Source organism: Anas platyrhynchos, chromosome 7, assembly GCF_047663525.1.
Source record: "Anas platyrhynchos isolate ZD024472 breed Pekin duck chromosome 7, IASCAAS_PekinDuck_T2T, whole genome shotgun sequence".
Lineage (NCBI taxonomy): Eukaryota > Metazoa > Chordata > Aves > Anseriformes > Anatidae > Anas > Anas platyrhynchos.
In genome coordinates this window covers 22,492,608-22,515,079 of record NC_092593.1, presented here as the reverse complement: position 1 = coordinate 22,515,079, position 22,472 = coordinate 22,492,608, and the positions used below count along the sequence as shown (strand labels likewise).

Genomic DNA, 22,472 nt, shown 5'->3' with positions numbered 1-22,472 from the left:
TGCGGCCGGGGCGGGGCGGAGCGCGGTAAGGGAGGAGGAGGAGGAGGAAGAGGAAGGCCCGCCCGCCCCGGAAGGCCCGCAGCCGGCCCGGTGCGGACAGCCGGCGGCTCCCGTCTCGCAGCCGCAGCCATGGGGAAGTCGTTCGCCAACTTCATGTGCAAGAAGGATTTCCACCCCGCCTCCAAGTCCAACATCAAGAAGGTGAGGGGTGAGGGGGGGCGGCCACGGGCAGGGAGCTGGGGGCCTGCGGGGTCGGGGCTGCCCCCGCGGCTCGGAGGAGCAGAGAGGGGTCGGGCAGCTCCACTCCAGCTCACGCCCCCAGGAGATCAGCAGCGTGAAAGCAGGCTGCCGGCTGAAAGCAGGCGGTGACTGGAAATTCAGAAGCGATTCGCGTTGATTTTGGTGTTCTCGTTTTCTAATAAACGTCTCCTGTGGCATAAACTGACCTGTCATGGCAACGCTGCCCTCAGTGCTGTCTTTTCAAGCTGCTGATTTTGGTTTGGAAAAGCAAACGTTAATAAACAGCGGGAGGAAAAGGCAGGAAAAAAAGCTTAAAAATAGTTTAGTTAAGACTTCCTCACAGGCTTGTGTAACTCTCTTTCCCTGGCTCCACCTCCTGAAGACGCGTCTCCCTTGATAAATAAACACCATCCACCGACCAGGGAGCCCCCCTCCTGGCACCGTGTGCTCTCCTTTTCCCAGTATTTCCCCACTGTCTGACCTGGCTGCTGAGATTTCATCCCCAAAAGAAAAAATTTCACCGTTCCCAGAGCTCCTGAGAGAAGCTGGGGTCCGATCAGGGTCTGCCCTGAGCCTTGGGTGTCAGGGTGTTGGTACAGGAAAAAACAGGGCATTTTCTGAACTTATTTTCCATTTGTGTTCCTAAACTTTTCCACGTTTTATTTCTGAAATGTTGTTTAAGTTTCAGCTTATCTTTTCTACAAAGTTAATTTACTTTAGACTAAACAAGTGATGAAGTTGTACATGGATCTGTACAGTAAGTCCTTGTTTGTTTAAAGTAGAAATTGACTTGTTTTTACTAGGTATGGATGGCAGAACAGAAAATATCATATGATAAAAAGAAACAAGAAGAATTAATGCAACAGTATCTTAAAGAACAGGAATCCTATGATAACAGGTGAGAATTGGCATACCGTCACATGCTTCTTCCTTCCACCTCCTCTTTTCATGACAGCGAAGGTCATCTTAGTGTGAGTTATTTCACAGACTGTCCGCCACTAACCGTAAGTGAGGTCAGTGACTTGTGTGTTATTATCTGTTTAAGCAGAAGTCGCAAGAACTTCTTTCAAAAGATTTATGTGGGTCCTCATTTTCCTTTTAAAATCTGCTACATTGAACAGAACAGCAGGTAACCTTGTACAGTGACATACTCTGATCACACAGGAATCTGTCTTCCATAATTTTGTGAACACAGAATTGTGTTTCAGTTGTGTTTGAAATGTGTGATCTTTGGTACACAGTGGAGCATACAGAAGTGTTGACTGGTCTCTCAGTTCTTTTGCTATTCAAGATTTGGTGCTCAGATTAACAAATGACAAATTTCAAGTTGCTATCACAATTTCCTGCTGCACATTTCTTTCTTTTTTTCTTCAATAATTAATATGAATGTGAATGTTTTGTGTGTAACACTACAAACTGTCTTTTTCATTTAGATTGCTTATGGGTGATGAGCGTGTGAAGAATGGTCTTAATTTCATGTATGAAGCCCCACCTGGAGCAAAGAAAGGTACTCTGGTTTCCTGATTGTGAGCAAACAGTGTAGCAAAACTAAAATCACTCCAAAGAAACAAGCATAGTGTCTTATATTTTAAAATAACATTTTCAAAGCGAGTTAATGCTAGAAGGTATAGTTTTTAGTTCTTCCTGCGGTAATATGTGGAGATGCATAGTATTTAATAATTTTGTTGTAATAATAGTTTGATTCCTCCTAAACTGAGAAATTGTTTTTAAGCGGCAGTTCAATGTGAAGAGAAGAAAAGGATAAAATAACTTTTATGGCAACAGCAGAAATTCAGTCTTTGACTAAAGGTGTTTCTCTAGCCAATTACAAAGTCATTGCATGAGGGGCACGAACACAGTAACTTACCAACACAGTAACTCAGACTACACAAACCTGTGTTTTGGCCTGCTCTCCTTTTTAGAAACAGCAAGGTCAGTTTTGCTTAAAAGATCTGCTCAAAATTCAGCCTGATCCATGTCAGGCATGGGAGATATCAAGGAGTTAATTAGCTGAAGTATTATTTTATTTCTTTAAATAAATACTGAATGATCCAACTCTGGTGGGTCTGTGACTATGTTTAGTAGATTCATAAATAGGAGTTACTGATTACGGTCCCTACTGAGCTGAATTTCTGAATTTTTATTTTTGAATATATATATATATAATTCTATCTGCAATAATTAAGCCAAAATATTTCATCATATTTGCCTGAAATATTTATTTTCATCATATGTAATATTTTCATCATATTTACTGAAATATGACCTTTTAATTTTTTAAAAGTTTTAAATATGACACTTTTAACATGAAGCTGTACTGATAAGTATGGGCCCATGGGACTGACACAGTGATTGACACAGTAGTTTTTGTTAAGTAGCTTTTAGGGTATTTTTGAGATCCTTTTAACCAAAGAATTGAGTTTAATATAAATTGAACCTGCTTTGCAGTAAGCCCATGCCTGCTAGGAATCACGTTAAACTTTGTCAGAGGAAAACCTTTCATAAATTGCAATTTCAATTTCATGAATTGGCTAGTGAAAAAACGCATTTTAACAGAGTACTGTACTGTAGGAGGCACTAATTTATTTTGAGAAATGTAGGTTAGGTTTCTCTACTAAGCTTCATCTATTAAATTCCAATTGAGTTGACTATAAAGTTAATGATAACCTACCAGGGCAACTCCTTGTATAACTGGTATGACAGACGAAGTAACTATGAAACAAATCCTTCTCTCTCTGAAAAGCAAAGAAAACTTCACATTGTAGAGTCCAACTCCAGGACATTTCTGCTGCCTGATTGTATAATGTTGCTTTGGTAAACTTTTAAAGTTTTTTGTGCTTCTATATCAAAGCAATATAATTCTAAGAAGATTAGGTTTCAAAGGATTTGTAACTGCACATACTAGAAGCTGATTATTTATTAGTGTTCTCTATTTACTTTATGTTACTTTCTGAGTATTTGTGATATTGTATTAGTATAAACCATAAAATACTTTGTTTCCAGATTAGGTGACAGCTGCATTTTAAATGTATAATTAATGTATCATCTCTTTTCTTTTCATGATTTCTGAAAACTTGAAGAGGAAGCTAAAGAGGTATTTAATTCCACCATTTCTTTTGCTTTCTACCTATTTACTTGATTTTTTATTTTTTTTAAAATCAAACTTTTGGTGTTTTCTGTTTTACAGCAAGAAGGAGAGACTGAATACAAATTTGAATGGCAAAAAGTCGCCCCTCGAGAAAAGTAAGATATCTCAATTTCATCCAAAGAAATATATATTTTTTCCTATATACCTTCCATAACCTCTTATTTTTCTTACTACTTATTCTTTTTAAGCAGGTTGTATGTGTAACCCTTCCACGTCCTTGCAGTTAATTAGTAAAACCTCTAAACCTGGAACCGTTTCCTTGATCAGCTTAGTTTTTGTTTGAATTTTATGTCCATATTTGAAAATACATTAAAGCCAACATTTACCAGAAGCATATCTCTGAAATAGGTACACTTAACAATAAAAGGTCTCAAAGTAGTTTTGTATGTGATGATTTAAAAAAAAAAAAAAGCGAATTTAATATGTTTGTTTTTTGTGTTTGTGTAACAGATATGCTAAGGATGATATGAATATCAGAGATCAGCCATTTGGTATCCAGGCAAGTTACATAAATTTCACTCTGTGGATGTCTTGGGTATATTTCAAATATTATCTTACCGCAGAACATTCACATGGACTCTCTTAATTTTATCATCTGTTTATCAGTGAGTTTAAAAGCTTTTTTTATGCCTAATAACATGTACATTTCTTTAAGTGTTAGGTTGAATTGTTAGGTAAATTATGGTTTGTTTGTTTGTTTTCCTTTTAGGTGCGGAATGTGAGATGTATTAAATGCCACAAATGGGGTCATGTAAACACTGATCGAGAGTGTCCTTTATTTGGCCTTTCTGGAATTAACGCGAGTTCAGTCTCCAGCGATGGTTCAGGTAGGCAGTGAATGCCTTTCAAAGGGTCTGGTTAGAAATGTTGGGGAAAAGCATCAGGTTTATTTTGGAAGGTTTAAGTTTATCTTATTTGAAAGGGTTAATAAAATGGGGAAAATGCTTCTTTATTTCAACGGTGCTATCCCCAATTTCAAATTACTTCAAAAGCTAGGGATCTAATTGTTTAATTAGTAACACATTTTAAAAAGAATCTGTAAACAGTGTTGCCTTTAATTCTATCTGTGGCAAAAATTCAGAAGCTGCCATTAAATTGTTTATATAAGATTGACAATATCTGTCACAAAACAAAACAAAACAAAACAAAAAACAAACAACAACAAAAAAAAAACATATTGTCAAAGACTGTCCCAGTTCAGAAATTCAGATTTGGACAAACTGCTTGGAAATCTGTAATGTAGCAGTATGTCTTCGCTAATCATCTGGGGGAAAAGGAGAGTTTGTTTGTTTGTTTGTTTTAATATATGTAGTTGGTTTTAATATGGACAAAACCATCTTTACAAATGCCTGGTTTCTTCTCAGCTGTCTTATTGTTGCTTCAGGAACTACTTTTTTTCTCTTTATGAGTTTTCTGTTAGTATTAGATTAAATTTAAAGAAGTGGATGGATATAAACATTCAAATGGAATGTTGTTTGCCTACAGTAGTTTGTTATAAGTTGACTCAAGTTTGTAACACTTCTGATATTCTTAAAGTTGGGGTTTGTTAGGAAACACTTGGTAACATAGGTGAGTCTTCAGACTTGTTTTGCATTTTAAGATCATGTGCCATGTGTATTCAGTTTTGTAGGGATACCATTACAGTTGCACACTTGATAACATCTATTTTTCTTCCATTTTTCCTCAGGTAATCTATTTTATGTAGTAGCTCTTAGTTTTATTACATGTTTAGCCTACCAACAATATTGCCGTTCAGAATTAGACCACCTAGATATGTCATTTCTCTGAGATGAGATGTAGAAGACTTAAGTTAAAGGAAATAGTGTCTCTTACACTCCTCTGCTTTTAGGCATTGTCTGATGATTATACCATTGTATTAGCAATCCTGTAGTTGACATTCACAGCCTTTATATTCAATAGGTTATAACATTAAATCATTTTCTTACCTCGTTCTTATCTTAGAAGAAACTGTGCTTGGAGCGTTTGGTGGTGGCGGAATTACATGGTGCAGCTGTAGGTGTCAGATATGCTTTTGTGCTGCAGAACTTTTTCTTTCAGTTCAAATTATGTGGGCAATTTTTAGGAGCGCTTGGCTGGGAAATTTGAAAACATTTGTGCATACTTGCACAACTTGGGAATGGACTCATTATTCATAACAGTGTAAAATGGACACTTTGCAGTGTCAATGTAACGCTAACTACTTGCTTCAAACCTAACCAAACTAATTACCTAGATACGGGCAAAGTTTGACTGCGTGGGTGTTTCCTACTGAGAGAGATTGTCTCTAGTTAGCTTCCCAAACAGCCATATGTAAGCCTAAGAGAGGTTGCACATGATGAATTTTGTATGAAGGAAAGAGCTGTAAAACTATTTATATGTTCTCAGACCGTGCAAGTGACCTAACATTTTCGACTCTGGAACTTAGGCGACAGTGTGCTATGCTGAGCACAGACTTTTTAACAGGCTGAGAAGAAAGATTTCAGCAAGTAGGGGCGGGTGACAGATCAGGATTTGTGTATATATAATTTGTTAGACACTGTTCTTGGATTTAAACAATCAGCTGTGATGATACTACTACTTTCTCTTCCTTTCTTTCAGGCAAACTATATGTAAAAACACTAGTAGTAACATTAAACAATTACAAACTTTTGATTTAATAGCAGATAAAAGGCTTATAGGAAGTAGTAATATCATTAATTGGATCAGCAGTAAAAAGGTTGCCTGCTTTTTCTAACCTCAGGCATGCAATCCTTTCGTCAGCTTTTCTAAATCTTAATCTGATTTAAAAACAAGCTAAATTATGCACCTTTAGGGACTTCTTTAGTTTGCATGAGTGTAAACAAAGCACACAGTTTAGTGAGAACACAAGTTACTGAATTCACTGATTCTATTAAGACTCATAACTTATGCACAGGGCAGATTAAGTTTATGTCTCATATAAATAGTATTTTCTGAACTAAACCCTGAAACCAGTCCTTTGTTGTCTTGGATGGGAGTAAGTGTCTTTGCTGTGCTGTGGATCTGCAGTCAGCTCTGTAAAGTTAACCTAAACTGAAAGTCAGTCTGTCAGGGTAGTGTTTGTTTATTTCATAACAAGACACTGTACTACTAAAAAAAAACATTCTGACATGTTCTGATCAATGCCCCCCTCCCCAGATAATCTTGGCTTTGACTATTTCTCTTTATTGCTCTTTGTATCCTTTCATGACATCTACCCAATGCTTTTTTATTAGCCCTAATGCTGAATCAGTCTGCACCTCTAAGAACTTCCTTCTGTTCTTCTGTAAAACACACTTCTTCAAGCTCTGCTTTTATGTCTCTAGACTAAATTTCTAATTTTTTTTTTTTCTGATTTATAGTACTTCGAAAATATCTGTTGCCGCACCATTCTTTTTTGATTGGCTAGAACTGTAGAAAATACTGCTGTGTAAGGAACAGGCTTGTGTTTTGGTTGTTTTTTAAAGGTCTATACTTGGAATTTTTAGATAGGGTCCTTGAAAAGAGTTCTGTTGCTCTTAAGTTATTTACTTAGTAGCTCTTATTCTGATTTGTAGTCTTGTCATCCTAAAAAAAGATGATCTAACAATTCTTTTTTCATTTAACTGATTTTTTTTTTTCTAGGCAATGCTTGGTAGTCACACTACCTAACTTTAGGTTAGGTTTCTTAAAACTTTGAAAATCCTTCTCCCTTGTTAGAACATACCATGCATCAGCACAGTGTCAGAAGGTGCTAGTCCATGTACCATAAATCATCCTGGCTGGTAGCAAATTCCAAAGTAGTCAGTGCTTGAAATCCCTTGACCTTGTGGTAGTACAGCTGATACTAGATGGCCATTGACATTGCTGATTTCTTGAGAAGTATCTTGTGAGAAATGGTGTGGGTTCCCTGTGGAAGGCTTCTAAGAGACCTGTTCTTCTGAACCTTGCTGTTCTGCTTTAGAGAAGCACACCTAATGCAGAGGAAGGTAGATGACTTTGTCTTGTTCACTGCTCTCTTCCCGCATTTACCCAAATGTGAGTAGTTTTATACGAATTGGATTCATGTCTGAATTGCATCATGCAATAACTTTGAAGTCTTTAAAAATCTCCTTTGTAGAATGGTCACTGCTCTCAGGAACATTACTGAACAGCTAATTAATCTGGAAAGGAAACAGTGGTAGGCCACAGTATTGCTAACAAATCTTGATGCATTTACAAAGGATTGGAACTCACCTAATAGGAGGGAAACTTTCATCTTTTTCCTTGCTTAAAAGCAAAAGCTCTTCCCAGAAAATGATGCGAAAATTGCTTCATTAGGAAAACTAAATTACTGAGTTAAAAACTGCAAAAGCAGCAGTCATTCCCCATCCTTCCTTTTCTTCCCCCCAAAAACCCGACATTCAAAGATCTTCTTTGAATGGCATCTTCAATTTAATAAAAGCACAGGGGGTAATTTGTATCTTTAAATGCCCAAATCAGTAAGTTTCGGTAGGACTTGGACTCGTTATTTGAATGAAAAGTTAAGTAATACTGAAGCTGTTTTACCAAATGTGTATTTCATGTTAAAGGGAAAGAAATAGCATGTGAGCAGAACAGTGAATTAGAGGTTTGTATGGTGAGCTGCCAAAAAGCACAGTTCCTGCATTTCAGCATTTTTGCCTTTTTTGTTTGTTGACAGAAGTTTTCCAGAGTAGTCTGCCATTAGAAGGTGCTTCAAAAAATTTTCTACTTTGTTCTTCTACTACTGAGACAAGAACTGTACACATGACTTCTAATAGCCAGCATTGTTTCCTTTGACATCTCTACAGGCAAAGAAGATATTGAAGAGCAATTAACACAAGCGCAGTATGTGTTTTGTTCTACTGTTCTCCTCCTCCAGGAAGAGAGCGAAGTAAAATATCTTATCTGGGCTCAGGCTTTTTTTTCAGCCTCAAGGGAAATGGTTGAGTTAAAAATGAATGAAAATGAAACTCGTGTGTCAAATTTAATTGCATTACCTAAAGTTCTTGCTCTTTTTCCTCATGAGGAAAGAGTTATTCATCTCCTATTTACAATTTTTCAAGCATCATAAATAAACACCATTTTTTCTTTCCCATAAATTCTACAAACTGCAATTCTCTTGTTTCAGAAGAAAGATACTTGTCATCGAATTTACCTTATGTGACGACTGCATTGTGATCTTCCTCTTGTCACATAAACCACAGCAGCAATCGCCAATCAGTTTTAGTGTTGAGTAACTTGCATGCAAAGAGCAGTTGACTTTGGTTTGCTCAGGTGGTACTGCTGCAGGTTAATGCATGCTTGGCACACAACTCTGTTTTACGAGGAAAAAAGGCCACTGTCTTTTGGGATCTGAAATACACTGCAGCGCTCCAACAAACAGAAAAATAATTACCACCAGTACCTTAACTTAGGCTTGGTGGCTTGGTTATTTTGCTTCTGGGACTGCTTTACTAATCTAGCTTGTAATTCATACTGGAAAAAAAATAATAATCTTACCATTAAAAAAGTGCCTTTTGAATAATATCTCACCAGTGAATAGAGATTATTTTTGCAATAAGGCAATTTCAGTGGATGTGGTTATCATGGGATAATCACACCCCTGGGGTACAGCCTTGTCTGTAATCTCCCAGGAGTGTAATTATTTCATGATAACTGCACCCCCTGGTGTTGCATTATTTCCATTATGAAATTCTTAGTTTTAGATATAAAGTAACTTACTTTGATCACTGGAAACTGCAAAGTAGTGTTAGAATGCTCCAGCTGTGAGGCTTACAGAGACCAACTTATAAGATTTACTTCTCCTTTGCAAAGTTAAATTAGGCAATCAAAATGCTGCTTTGGGCTAAACTGATTTACAGTTTGTTGTTTGTTTTTTTTTTTGTTTTTTTTTTACTGATAGAATCGTAGCTTTCAAAGTTCAGACAATGAAAATACCTGTTGTGGTGCTGACTTTTTACACATGCATATACATGCAGTTGCACAATATGTAATGTATACCAGGAGAAAAACATGTCAGTAGCCTCTGAAAGTTTGACTGTACATTTTTAAAAATTATTAATCAGCAACATCTGTTTTGTTGTGCTTTTCAATAATTTTTGTGTGTGAGGCCTGAAAAACCTTTCCCTTTATTAGAACAGGGACTCATAGGTATTATGTGCAAAAAGTTTTTGAAGTAATGTTGTTAATTCACTTCAACATTGCCTGTAACTGCCCTGGCTAGGTGAACTAAATTTTTTTTTTTTTTTTTTTCCTGCAAGCAATCTATCTTCTTCTTCCGTTTTGAAGGAGGCAGAGGGAAGAAATTGCTAAAAAAACATATGAAAGCTTAAACACTTACAACTTAAATTATATCTGTTTTGAACAACAAGAACAACAAAAAACTGCTAGGAAACAATTTATTACTCTCTTATGAAAAAAGGCATTACTACATTATGAAATGTAGTCTCAGTTGGGGAGGGAATTTTGTGAATGCTCTAGTTAGTGGGATACTAACATTTAAAAAAAAAATAAAAAAATGTTGGCCTAGGAAACCTAAGCCTGGAAAGTTCTGGGCATCCTTCTCTAGTATGAAATCCTTCAAATATGTTGCAATCAACTGGCTCTGTACATAATTCTTCCAGTGAAATTACAGTGAAAGCAAGTACTGTAAAATGATTTAAATGTTAAGGATAATTCCGACAAATAATAATAAAAATGTGACTGGATATCCAGAGCCTGATGTTCTACCAAGATTTTTTTGAAGAAAAAACAAAAACAAAACAAACAAAAAAGTCACCTCAGTTAATGCCAATAATTTTTTTTTATTATTATTTTTTTATTATACCTGAACTAATTGGGGTCGTGTCTGTCACTTGATGATCTGAAGCTTTTTGGGGTGTAAAATTCCTTTCTATGGTAAATGTTGAAATTATCAACCATATTGAGCCAGGAAAAATGAAATCTAAGCATATATTATGATGTCTGTAATCTCACTCCATTTTTTCAGTGACAAGTATGGTACCATTTTGTTTTTCAACAGATAAAAATTTACATTGTATTGGGAACGCAGGACTGGATTGAAGTGTTCCCTTGAATCTGTATTAACAAAGAGAAAGTACTTGAATATGCTAACTGTGACCATTTGTATTAATGGTCATCTGTAGAAACGCGTAGTGTATGAAACTTTCCTTTATGATCTGCAGCTGAGACCTTTGATTGTGAACAGTAGGAGCCCTAACAAAATCTCCACATAGTTCAAGAACTGACACATTTTAGAATAATCCTCCATTTATGCTTCAGAAGAAGCCTCTGTATTTGGTGTGAATGCATAAAATACAGATTTCTATTAGAAGCCTTTTGCTTGGCATTTGAGTGATAAATATGGATTGCTATAGCAGCTTGATAAGTTAAATGGTTTTTACTTCTCAAAAAAGTAAAAAGGAAATTCAAGATTCTCTGAAATAGCCTATGACAAAAGCATGGCGAAGTGTTAAATTCAGCTAAACTGCAGCTACTTCTAAGAAAAGCTAATTAAAAGCCAGAGTTTTTGCATTCATTGGTCTCTCTCAATGCCAACTGGAGCAGTTGCTTTGAAGTGTAAATATGGTCTGAATGCAGTCATCTCTGAAATGGATGGAAAAATTATCAGTAAAAATTTTCAGTTATGAATTAGTGGAGGCAGCATAAATTTGCTGGGTTCTTCAAGACCAGGATCATGGTCACATAATTATGATGATAACTCCTTTGTCATTTAGATAAATAAGAAATGTCTATTCTTATCTCTGCCATAGCCACCATAAAAATTCACACAAGATGCAGTGTGATTATGCTCAGTGCATTTTATGTCATCTGCAAAATAACATATCAAACTGTGCGGAGAGCACAAAAGCTGTATGGATATGTTATTGACAAGCCTGTCCATGCAAATTCGAAAATTAGTTTCTGTTTTGAAGAAAACCTAAAAAGCCTCGTATCCAAATGTTAGGCATTTGCTTCCACACAGAGAAGGTAACATTCTGAATTCAGAATGTATTCATCCTCCTTGCGATGGTGTGTTAAGCTAAAACCCACTAGCAGCATGGTTTTCCAACACCTAGTTAACGTGAAAGAGCTGTTTGCAGTTCAGTTGTGTCATTTGTGAGCTTAGGATGTGCAGTTCATCTTTAATGGATAATTCAATAAAATTCTGTTTGTTTTGTTTAAGGATCACTAATGAGGGGGTTTTAAAGTCTGAGTGGTAGTTGCCGATTTGATTGATCGATTCAACAGCAGAGCATGACTTTAATATTGTTGTCACATAGAAAATCAAATTTCAATTTGGAAGAGTTATGGCATCGTACTGTCCAAGATGCATGCAAGAAAGAATGATGACAACATGCTTAGGCCTACTTTGTTAACAAAAATTATGTGGCTATAAAGGATAAGCCTATAAAGGATACAAGAGTATCTTGTCCTTGATTCATAGGTGACTTTTTAAACATTGATAGAGGGGAGTATACTGAGTGCAAAGTATAATGCTGAATGGCTAGCATATCAGCCAGTGTGCTTTTTCACATTTATGTTCATATGAGCTGCCTCTCCATTAGGAAATCATGAGATATCGAATGGTATGATGTGATATTTTAGATGAAAATGATCACATCTGTTAACTAGAAGATATCCCACACCAGAACGCATTCTTGGCGTAGGAAAGCTCTACAAAACTCCAAATGTATTCTGCATATTCCGGTTTGATGAGACACAAAATGAGCATTAGTTAAAATGAAGGTTTAAAAGTTGTAATTAAAATGGCACCATGAAAAATCTACTCCTTTTTTTCTGTATTTTTAATTGAATAGTCTACTTCAATTTGTAACAATACATAACAGCAAACAGTATGTAAGTGCAACTGGTTGCTATAATTTCCTTTGCTGCGGGTGAGCATATTGGTTACAATATTAGTGCTTCTTATCTCTTTGTTTTCCATATGTATTCCATAATAAAAACCTAGTTAGAAACTTAATTGATTGCAAAGACTACTTCAGTTTGTTATCTGTACTGGTGACGGCAGCGAAAGCTTTTATCAATAAATCGAGGAGATACTGTCGAGTATGCATCATGAGTAGATAGATGTAAAAGCGCTATTTTTAGTGATACTGGCAATCACAATATTATTGTCTGTCCTTCCTGCCACTGAAACTGTTGTAGAAAAAGTGGTATTTAATCACAGTTGTTATGAAAAGAGGCTTTAACATACTGTTCTCTAATGTTGGGTAATTTGAAAAATGTGCTTTAGACATTTTAATGGAGGTCTGCTGGATGGTGTGTTACAGCTAGCATTGTTCTCCCAAGAGGAGTCCTTTGCCCATGCTCATTAGAGGAAATACTTTGGCAACAACAAAGTGTTACACACACAGCTTCACGAGAAGTACAGACAGAACTGAAAATGAGTTTCAGCTATAGGTTTTTCTCATTTCTGGGCTGAGAGTGGGGGTAATGATGTGGGGTAGGAGAGCTTGCTTTAAGCTAGGCATTTAGTAATTGAAATCCAGAATTATATTGCCCCCTGGTTGTTTAATAGAAGCAGAATTGATTCTGTTAAATTGATCTCAGTTAAGTGCGATAAGAAATTGGAGTGCTCTTTGTTATAAAAGCAAATTGACAAAATGTTGTAGAAATCTTGGTATGATATCCTTCTGCAATTCAGTATAATTGATGCTCACATACGCTTCAGAAAAATTCTATTTACAGCTCTTCTATTTATTTAATTGTATGAATATTGTAGGGATGCACCAACAGCTGTCAAGCTAAGGTTGCACTCAGGTTGTACTTGATGAAGACTAAAAACCCTCTTTTCGCTCTTCATTGAGTGGTTTGAGCTTCCAGATTTAATGCCCCACCTCTGAGTCAACTGAACTATCTCCATGTTTTCCTTAAATGCTATCTTAAAAAGAAGAAAGAATTAATGCATTAAGAACTTCTCTGAGAAGTAAGAAGCAGGAATAAACTGTAGCCTGTTTGCTTGAAAACATTATTCCTTGAGAATTGTAAAGACCATGAAAAAATATTTTAAAAATGCTTTTGTGAGTCTTTATTTATGGAGCCTGTGCAAGTCCTTAATATAATTTTAAGCACCTGTAGCTGCAGAAAACTTAACAAGCTGTCTTAACGCACAAAAATAAGTATGATATCAGCATACAATTAATTTCAATATGTGGCAAAAAGCTTTTCTGAGACTGGATTTTACAAAAGATAAATGTTTCAGTTTTAAACAAGTGTCATCTGGAAAAGTTTTAGTAGTTTTTTTTTTTCCCTATCAAAATGTAAATTCCAGAAAATAAGCTTGACACATAGTCATATTCAAAAATAGCAAGGTACTGTATTTGACTTGTTTCAGAAAGAATAAGAAACAGATGATGAAACATTATAGCTTTGAACTTATTTTTAGTTAGCTGATGGATGAATGCTGAAAGACTAGTTGTTAGAAGTCCTAGCAATCAGCTATTTTTACAGGATTCCTGTATCTAAATTGCTGTCAACTCATGACACAATGTCATTTCCAGACCTTTTCACCTGCATGAGATGATTCAGCGAGCTTCTTCACAGACCATCTCACAAGTCTATAAGGAAACACGTATATGAGGGCGTCGGTTTGCACAGTACACAAAGTGTTTTTCTACCTTCATGTATGAATGATTCCTTGGAATCATATTCCTTGCTGTTCAAGGAATACCTAGCTAGCATCAGTTCCCAATATCTTAGCCAAGAGCCCCTCAACTTAAACTTACTATCTGTTCTTACCATGTTAAACCGTACAGTTTTGTTTTTTTTTTTTAATGATTTAATGAGAACTTAACTGAAGGAAGATGCATAGCTATAGTTGACTTCAGATTTTGTCTGAAGATCTTGCAGGGTGATGTTGTAAGTGTAGTCATAAGTCAATGATAAACCGAAAGGATTTACCTCTTTGGCTTACCAAGTAAACAGTTTGATCACAGTGAACATCGTCACGTCTCTAACAAGCACTACTCCACAGCCAGTCACACCAATGAAAGGAAGATGCCTTCTACCTGAAAGCACACTGGTGGCTCCACAGTTTTAGCTTTAGCTCCTAATAAGCCAAGGACATTTCTGAGAATAATTTTTTTCAGACATGTTAGGTGAAGTTCAGTGTTTGGTTTAGGTTTTTACTGTTTTTGTCTTCCTTGTTAGTATTAGCCAGGAGAAATATCCTACTTAATTTTATAGTGTGGAAAGGAGTGTGGTTGTTTGCTCACACATTGTCACCCACAGCTTTTAAGACTACTACAAAGCAAACTGGCCTGCTTGGGTTGTGCCTGGCCCCAGTCTGCGCATGAAGGGTTGTAAAATAGGACTTTGTTTTTTACTGTACTTTCATTTATGGGGTGGACTTAATTTCTGTTGTTTTCTGAACCCTTTGGTTATAGAAAAACTAATGTATGTAAAAAAGCTTTGTGGAGGCATTTCCTTACAAGTCGGGATGAATTTTAATTGTGGTGAGGGAACAGTAATTTAAGGGAGACCAAAACAGAAATAACTTGATTCAGAAACCACTTTAGTCACAGGGTTCTGTGGGTATGTTTAATGTAGCTTGTATATGTGCAGAAAAGAGGAGTAACAGTGATTCGTTAGCTGTCCTTGTTATCGTAGTACCATCTTGCAACTAAAACATAGCAGATGGAGCCATGAGTGTGTTTCCCTGATGGCATTAATAAGCACAGAAGCAGAACTCATAAATTTATTTTTAGCCTAGTTTGCTTTCCTTTTAAGCATACCTAGTATGTGTGTCTGTTTTTTAAACCTAGTGCTGATTTCACCTCTTAAAAAGCAAATGGAAACTAACTCAGAACTTTGTGTGTGGTTGTGTGGTGGATCCGGGCTTGAGCAGGCCTCTCACAGGCCTGTTCCCATCTGCTGGTCTGTGCCTTAAAGCACAGCTGCTGTCAGTTGGACAGAAAAGCACAAACATCAGTAATATAGTGCATTCAGATTAGCTTTTTATGTAAAAGAGGAAATGACTTTACTTACCTCTTTCCAGTGCTGTTGTGAGTAACGAATGCCTGATCGGTTAGCGCTGTGCTCTTGTAGGCAGGTATGCCTTCGGGCCTGTCTGTTCGTGCATGTCTATTCGCTAGGCTTTGTGCATGACTGTAACAGTAGGAGCTCCCTCTTAGTCTTCTTGCAGATTTCTTGTATAAATTTGGACAAGTTGTGTTCCTCTGTTTATCTAATCACACTGATGGGAATTGTTAGTTATCCAGTACAGTTCAAAGTGTGTACAGTGCCCCGAGACACCAAGGGGGAAATACCTGCAGAGTTGATTACCTTTATTTGTTAGGCAGTGGCTCTTCCCATGTTTGACTAAAGGGAGGAATACCGGCTTTGATCAGGTCAAAAGTTTTGATTTCTTTGCTATGGTGAAATCTTTCTTTGAGAATTTGCACTTGTCTCCATTCAGCTTCCTCATACAGGGCTTGGTTTTGATTCTGTACTTCGCACACACTAATGTGTGTTAACAAGCATGTATAGGTACACCAGGGAGCTGGAACTTTTGTTTCTTCTCTCTGATTAGTCTTTTAAATTTGAAATAAGCAAAAATGTAGATGCAAGAGCACATATATGTTCATTAACATCAGTGAGCTTATAATTACACTGTAACACATACAAAGAAAAAACTCTTTTGGTAAAAATGTATGTGCAGGGAAAAAATAAGCCCCTACTTAATAGATCACATAAACTCAGGGAAAGACTAAAAGGTATCTCATTAAAAAATTCCTTTGCCTGGTAAAATAAGAAACTTGTGAAGAAACATGGGGGCTCCTTAAACCATTTCCAAAGTTTTATCTTCTTCAGTCTTGTTTTACATAAAGGCCTGTTTGTTTCTGTGAACAGTGTTATACAGGAAAAATAAGAAAAAGGTGAAGCTGACTTGTTTTGAGAAGGTGTTATTTCATATTTTCCATAATAAAAATTTCCAATCATTTTTCATACTTTTCCACGTTAAAAATTTATGAGTTTTGTTCTTCTCCACAACTAATAAACTCTTGAAACCGCAAAGCAGAATCAATATTTTCCATAAGACTAAGTTAATCTTATCATTTGCAATTAGTTCTCCAAAGTATTGGTAATCATCTGTTTGATGCTCAGTTTTACATGGCTTCTAATTGTACCTTCTAGATTTATGTTATGCAGTATTGCTAATTCATTGTCAGGAAGGCTAGTGAATGAACTGGTATGGAAATTTACTAATGTGACCAACCAGAGAGGGTATGTTTGGGGTGAACAGAAAGCAACTAATCAGAGAATTACTTGAGGTTTTTCTGATTGCAGTATTCAGTTAAAGCAAAAGACTGAGTTATGGGATGTGTAAGTGACACAGTCAAGCTTGGACAATCCAAACAAAGCTGATGTGCTTAATCCCAAACATGTACTCTAATGCAACGTACTGCATATTTTTAAGCTGAAACTTGTGAGAAGACTTACAGTAACACCCAGAGACCTGTTTGAGGGTCACTAAACTAAGTAAGGACGTAGATTAACTTTTTTGTGTATTTATTTTCCATATATATACCAAGTTTCTAATGATGGTTAGTTGCTCCATTTAAGTTAATTCAAAAATATGTCATTTTGAAAAATGCCTTATTGGTGGCATATTAGCAGTGTACTTTCCCATTGTCTTAGGGGAGAGGAGGCACTTAAAAGTCTTACTGTATGGTTTAGTTTTTTTAGTTTTCCTGTGCTTTTTGTACTGTAGTAGAAATACACTACTAGACTTACCTAAATATATTGTTTTCAACATGACAAAGTTACATAAGAGAATCCCCTTGTACTTAAAGAAAAATGCAATTATTTTCTATTCTGAATCTCCAGACTGCTGTTTTAGAAAATCATATCTGATTATTTGCTCAGCAGAAGATTATTGAGTTGATTTAGCTGTGATTTTACTTAACAAAGCTTCAACTGAATTCCTACTGTGGAGTCCAAAAAAGGTAGAGAGATATAAATGATACATTCAAACTGTGATTTTTGTGAACAGGGCCATCAATGCACCCCTCGGAGCTAATAGCGGAGATGAGAAACAGTGGGTTTGCACTGAAACAAAATGTACTGGGGAGAAACTTGACCGCAAATGATCCATCACAGGTAATGATCTTTTTACCAGTAAGCTGAAAATGTCTATAAATCTAAATGTGATTGCTTGTGAATTGCTACTTAATGTTTTCCAATATGCATATCCATAGGAAAGCTGAATAGCTATACCAGTAGAAAATCTCTAGAAACTTACTGTGTTCTCCAGCTCTGTTTTAGTCAGAATGGTGAATCATAAGTTACTTTTTTAAAAACTATATGTAATAAATTAAATACCTCATTTGGATGACAAGGAATTTAATTTTTCATGAAAGAATGGTTACGGGTTTTGCCACTTAATATTGTTACACCTGCTATTTCTGAGAATGCAAAGATTTAGTTGTCTTTATTTAGACTGCACAAGGTACACTTCTAGTTGAGGTGCTTTGATAAAAATGTAAAGTGTAATATATATATATTTATTGTGCAAGCCACAACGAAATAACCTTTGTTCATGTGGCAGGATAATCAAGCCACCAAGTGACCAAGTTTGAAATAGAGAGGGGACAACAGCCCTCAGCTGTCCTTTAAATGCTGGAATAAATCAACAATTCAGTGTGTACCCGTGCATTTAAAAAAGCTATGCACCCCAGAATACATGTAACAGATGGGCACTGTTAAATGGATCACTGAGATACCAGTCTGTTTGCTTTATGTTAGGTGTGATGGTTGTTTTTTTGTGTGTATGTGGAAGAGCTTTTTAATCTTTATTTCTTCTTTCCCCTCCTAAGTGTGGCTAAAATTAAAAACATCATAGTGGAGAACTGTAGTGTTCCAGATGCACATAATTTGAAGAATTCAGGGTCTTAAAAGTAGCTATGCTTTGATTGTGATACTGTATGCAGATTGTATGATTACAGTATTTTGCATTGCTAGGACACTTTATGAACATTTAAAGACTAATAACACAACAGGTAAGGTAGATGTGCTAATGCCCATTTTCCTAATGACTAAACTGAGATAGAAGAGTAATTTGCCTAAATTACTCTGGGTTTGAGCAGGACTAGCATCTTACCTGTTCACCCAAGCATGGTAACAATGAGGTGACTTATCCTAGAGAATCATATGGGCTCCAAAATTGGCTCATTTTTATTAACTATTTCAGAAATGTTTCTTTCTCTAGCAGTGATTTTTCATATGTTACTAATAACTTCTGATGTTTATCCCCCACATTATAGCACCTACTCAGTTTTGAGATAGGATGTGGGTGGGTGGTTTGTTTTTTTTTTCCTTATAGCAAGTATGTCGGTCTTCCAAAGAGTTTTCATCTGACTTGGTAATGCAAGTATATTTGTGCTTGTGCAAAAATAAGGTACACGCAGATGCATCACTTTTAATACAGAAATCTGAATGAAGAGGTTATTTTTATGCAATAAATTAATGTCCTACAATATTTTCCTAGGAATTTGTTGCAAGTGAAGGAGATGATGATCCAGAAGTTGAATTTTTAAAATCATTGTCAACCAAACAAAAACAGAAACTTCTAAGGTAAGTGTTGGTACCTAGGGGAAGGGATCAGTATTGGCAGTAGTTCTGATTCCATCGTTGTCTTGTCCAGCATTGTCCTTGTAACTCTTCTATGCCATTGGTACAGCAGAACATCCACTTAGTTTAACATACACTTGACCACAAATAGCACTGTGCAATGTATTTTTTTTTTAATCCAGCTGTTCTGTTTTAATACATCCATTCTAACCTAGTTGTGCTGCATTTGCATTGTGCCTCATTTCTAACAGATACTGAAATAATAATTGGTTCATTGAAAATGCTGACAATTGGTATTTAAAAATATTATTTTGCATTCTGTTGCTTACAGTATCTTCTTCTGGTATTAAAAATTGTATGTGCTGGTTTACTGGCTTACAATTTGGCCAAGTTTGTTATCATCATCCTTTTCTGTGCAGCTAAAGTGAACTTGATGGTTGGCCTAGCTGAGCACTGCTCTAGGATCAGGCTTTTGTAGTTTGCTGCTTTAGCTAAGCCAGCAGAGGGAGCTCCCCGTATTTCTCTAGTTCTAATAAAAAGTTAATGAGGTTTTCATTCTTTGCTTCTACCCTACTGACTTTGTACGTCAGGCAACTCACAGTTTTTTCCTCTGTTAATTTGCAACATTATCTTGAAATAACCTGAGTGTTTTTAAGATGAAAAGTATGAGCTACTGCCAGGTAGATCTCATACAGGTGTCACTAGTTAAAACAGCAGTCAGCCTTTTGGGTTAAAAACACATTGTATACACGGGGAGCAGAAGGGGAGATAGGTGTATGGTTAAGCCGTACATGGGTAGGGTAGGTACATATGATATTTGCATATATAAAAAACATTCTTTGAAAATATCGTGCTTATTATGTTTATTTTAAGTAAGGAACGTGTATGTAGTCTGAGTAATTTAAAGCAGTATTTGTGAACTTCTGCTGCCCCAATACAATTAATTATAGAACTTTATATTTTCAAAGTTGAACTTCATTAAGTATGTGGGTCTTTTAGATGTTAGGAGTCTGAAAGGATTTTTTTTTCAGTGTGCTGAAACTAGTTTCACTATTCAGTCACTGATTTTCTGAGGATAAACACAGAAGGCAATGAGTTGAAAATAGAAAGTTAGGTAAAAGTAGTTGAATGGCAGTGAATGCATGTGAGTGATAGAGCATTGTAATTGTGGCTAGAAATTTAAAATTTCTAGTTGTGACGAAAGAGGTTATTGAAAACAGCAGTATTATTTGCCTGGAGACCTCTGAGACATAGGTAGGCTTTAAAGTCTCAATTTCCATCTTTTTGCTAATGCTGATTGCTTTTTTTTTTTTTCAATTTCAAAATCTGCTATAAAGATGCACAAATAAAAGAGCAGATTGACAATAAAAAAGCACTACGGAATACATGTATTCCTAGTGATAAGGCTAAAACTTATCTCTTTGTAAATTAAGGAAATGCAAAATCATATTGTAATTATGGTTAGCTCAAGGTTAGAAGCTTAAAATAATTTTAAATACTTGGCTGAAAGAGGATTGAAATCAACATGCTTTTATGGAAAATAGTGTATTTACTGTGTAGGACATCTGAAGTAGTCAACTTTAAAAGACAATGACTGTAATTTAGAGTGTCTTAACAAGTCTGATTGCACTACTCTTTTATTTTGAAAATAAAAGGAAATTGGATCGTCTGGAGAAGAAAAAGAAAAAGAAGGACAGAAAGAAGAAAAAGCAGCAAAAGAAAAAAAGCAAGAGTAAACACAAGAAACATAAGATGAGCTCCTCTTCCTCATGCTCCAGCGAGTCTTCAGGAAGCAGCAGCGATAGTGAGACTGACAGCAGAGATAAAGCAGCACAAAAGAAGATGTATTCTAAGAAAAGAAAAAAAGACAAGTTTTCAGAGGCTAGCAGCAGCGATTCAGAAGGAAAGGCAAGGACTAGGAAGGAAAAACTTTATGAAGATCTCTCCAGTAGTCACGGTAACAAGGACAAAGACAGGGAGAAGTATAGACTTTTAAAGCAAGATAGTTCCGCGGAGAACAACAAACAGAGCTCCTGTGAGGGGGAAGGAAAGCCCAAAAGCAGATACCACAGCACCAACAAGAGAGAGACTGAACGAAAAGAGAGGGATAGGAGAAGCCAAAGTGTGGATGAGAGGCGAGGGAGAAGCCCGTGCACAAGTCACAGCAGTTACAGTAGGCAAAGGCAAAGAAGAAGTCCAAGTAAAAGCCCAGCTGAAGAGCGGCACAGGAAAAATGAAACCAGAAGCCCCAGCACAGATGTGCACAGACAGGAGAAAAAATACAGAGAGAGCAATGGGGACAAGTGCAGTAAACTGGAATATAGAGAAAGGAGCAGACGCAGTAGAAGCAGAAGCCGAGAGAGGAAAAAAAACAGATAGTGTAGGGGACAGGTGCAAACAAAAATGTCTCCTTTTTGATGAATACCTTTAACAAGGGCTCAATTACATATTGCTGTTCATTTTCCAACCTCCGTAACTAGCGTTTCCTAAATAAAGCCAACAGCATCATTTATCTAATGTTATAATATTTGTAAATTAGGACAAATATTATGGTATTTTTCTTACTGTATAAATGTACTTGTTGGCAAATATCTCTTGTATACATGCGGTAATTCATAGACCTAATTTTAGTGCTTTAAAATATTTCAGAGCAGTATGTGATATTCTTTGTTTTGTCAAGGATAATTTTTGTTTTTAGATGCAACTGTGACGGGAAGCAGAGAGTAATTTCAGAAGAGTCCTGGGATATGTTAAATGATAACAAACACTTGAGATAGGACTGGATAAAATCGCTGCTTCCAATATCAAAACATCATATTGTAGAGTTGGTTGTGTTGTTTTTTTTTCATACTGAAGCATTTTTCCTAAAGTTCCCCGTAAGAGATCAATTTCACGAGTTAAAACAACAGAGAAACAGAGTTCACATAAGTGTGTAGCCAACGTTTTTTTGACCTCCTGCAGTGTACAGCTTGGTCAGGGCTATCTAAACATCTTGAACCCCTGTTGGTATGTGTCAGTACAATGTCAAGTTATTGTTCGATAAGCTCTCAAGACATAAAAAGAATATTTACTGCCGCAACTGCTCCAGGTATTTCATTGTTTGTGGTAGAAAGTCGATGTAAATATTCATCTTCCGTTTTGTGAAACGAACTTATTTTTCTTGACCATTCTTGGTCGTTTTCTGCACACACTATTATAAAGATGAACTTCATAATAAAACTCCTTATTCTTTAAAAACTGTAAGAATTGCCTTCTTCTCCAGAATTTGTTCTGAATCAGTACAAATTCACAAGGCTGTGTATTTATTGTGAAGGGAATTCTTTGCCAGTTCAGGGTGACAGATGGAAATATGTTAGTGGACAGGTAAAAAGGTGTCGCTGTACTTAGTAATCTGATGAGCAGGTTTCTTCCCCTCCACTGACAGGACAAATGAGACTTTTATTACCAGTCCACTTCTACTTCTTAAAACTGCCATGCAGAAGTTTTTCAATATCACATGGAGTATAATATA

At 36.2% G+C, this 22,472-nt stretch overlaps 1 protein-coding gene across 1 annotated transcript; it reads left to right on the top strand.

The window, feature by feature from the left end:
• The first annotated feature begins 67 nt into the window (after positions 1–67).
• CIR1 (corepressor interacting with RBPJ, CIR1) lies at positions 68–22,198 on the top strand. Its single transcript, XM_005019704.5, has 10 exons — positions 68–201; positions 1,044–1,138; positions 1,674–1,747; positions 3,321–3,334; positions 3,428–3,483; positions 3,839–3,887; positions 4,098–4,215; positions 17,385–17,491; positions 18,879–18,964; positions 20,617–22,198. Exons 1-10 carry the CDS (start codon positions 130–132, stop codon positions 21,338–21,340), a joined length of 1,395 nt encoding a protein of 464 aa, XP_005019761.1. The 5' UTR covers positions 68–129; the 3' UTR covers positions 21,341–22,198.
• Positions 22,199–22,472: the final 274 nt, after the last annotated feature.

What these genes read in the sequence shown, in the direction of transcription:
- CIR1 (XM_005019704.5), top strand. Translation starts at nt 130, where the DNA reads ATGGGGAAGTCGTTCGCCAACTTCATGTGCAAGAAGGATTTCCACCCC. An exon ending in CCAAGTCCAACATCAAGAAG is followed by an intron (nt 202 to 1,043) that starts GTGAGGGGTGAG and finishes TGTTTTTACTAG; the next exon opens with GTATGGATGGCAGAACAGAA. An exon ending in ATCAGCCATTTGGTATCCAG is followed by an intron (nt 3,888 to 4,097) that starts GCAAGTTACATA and finishes TTTTCCTTTTAG; the next exon opens with GTGCGGAATGTGAGATGTAT.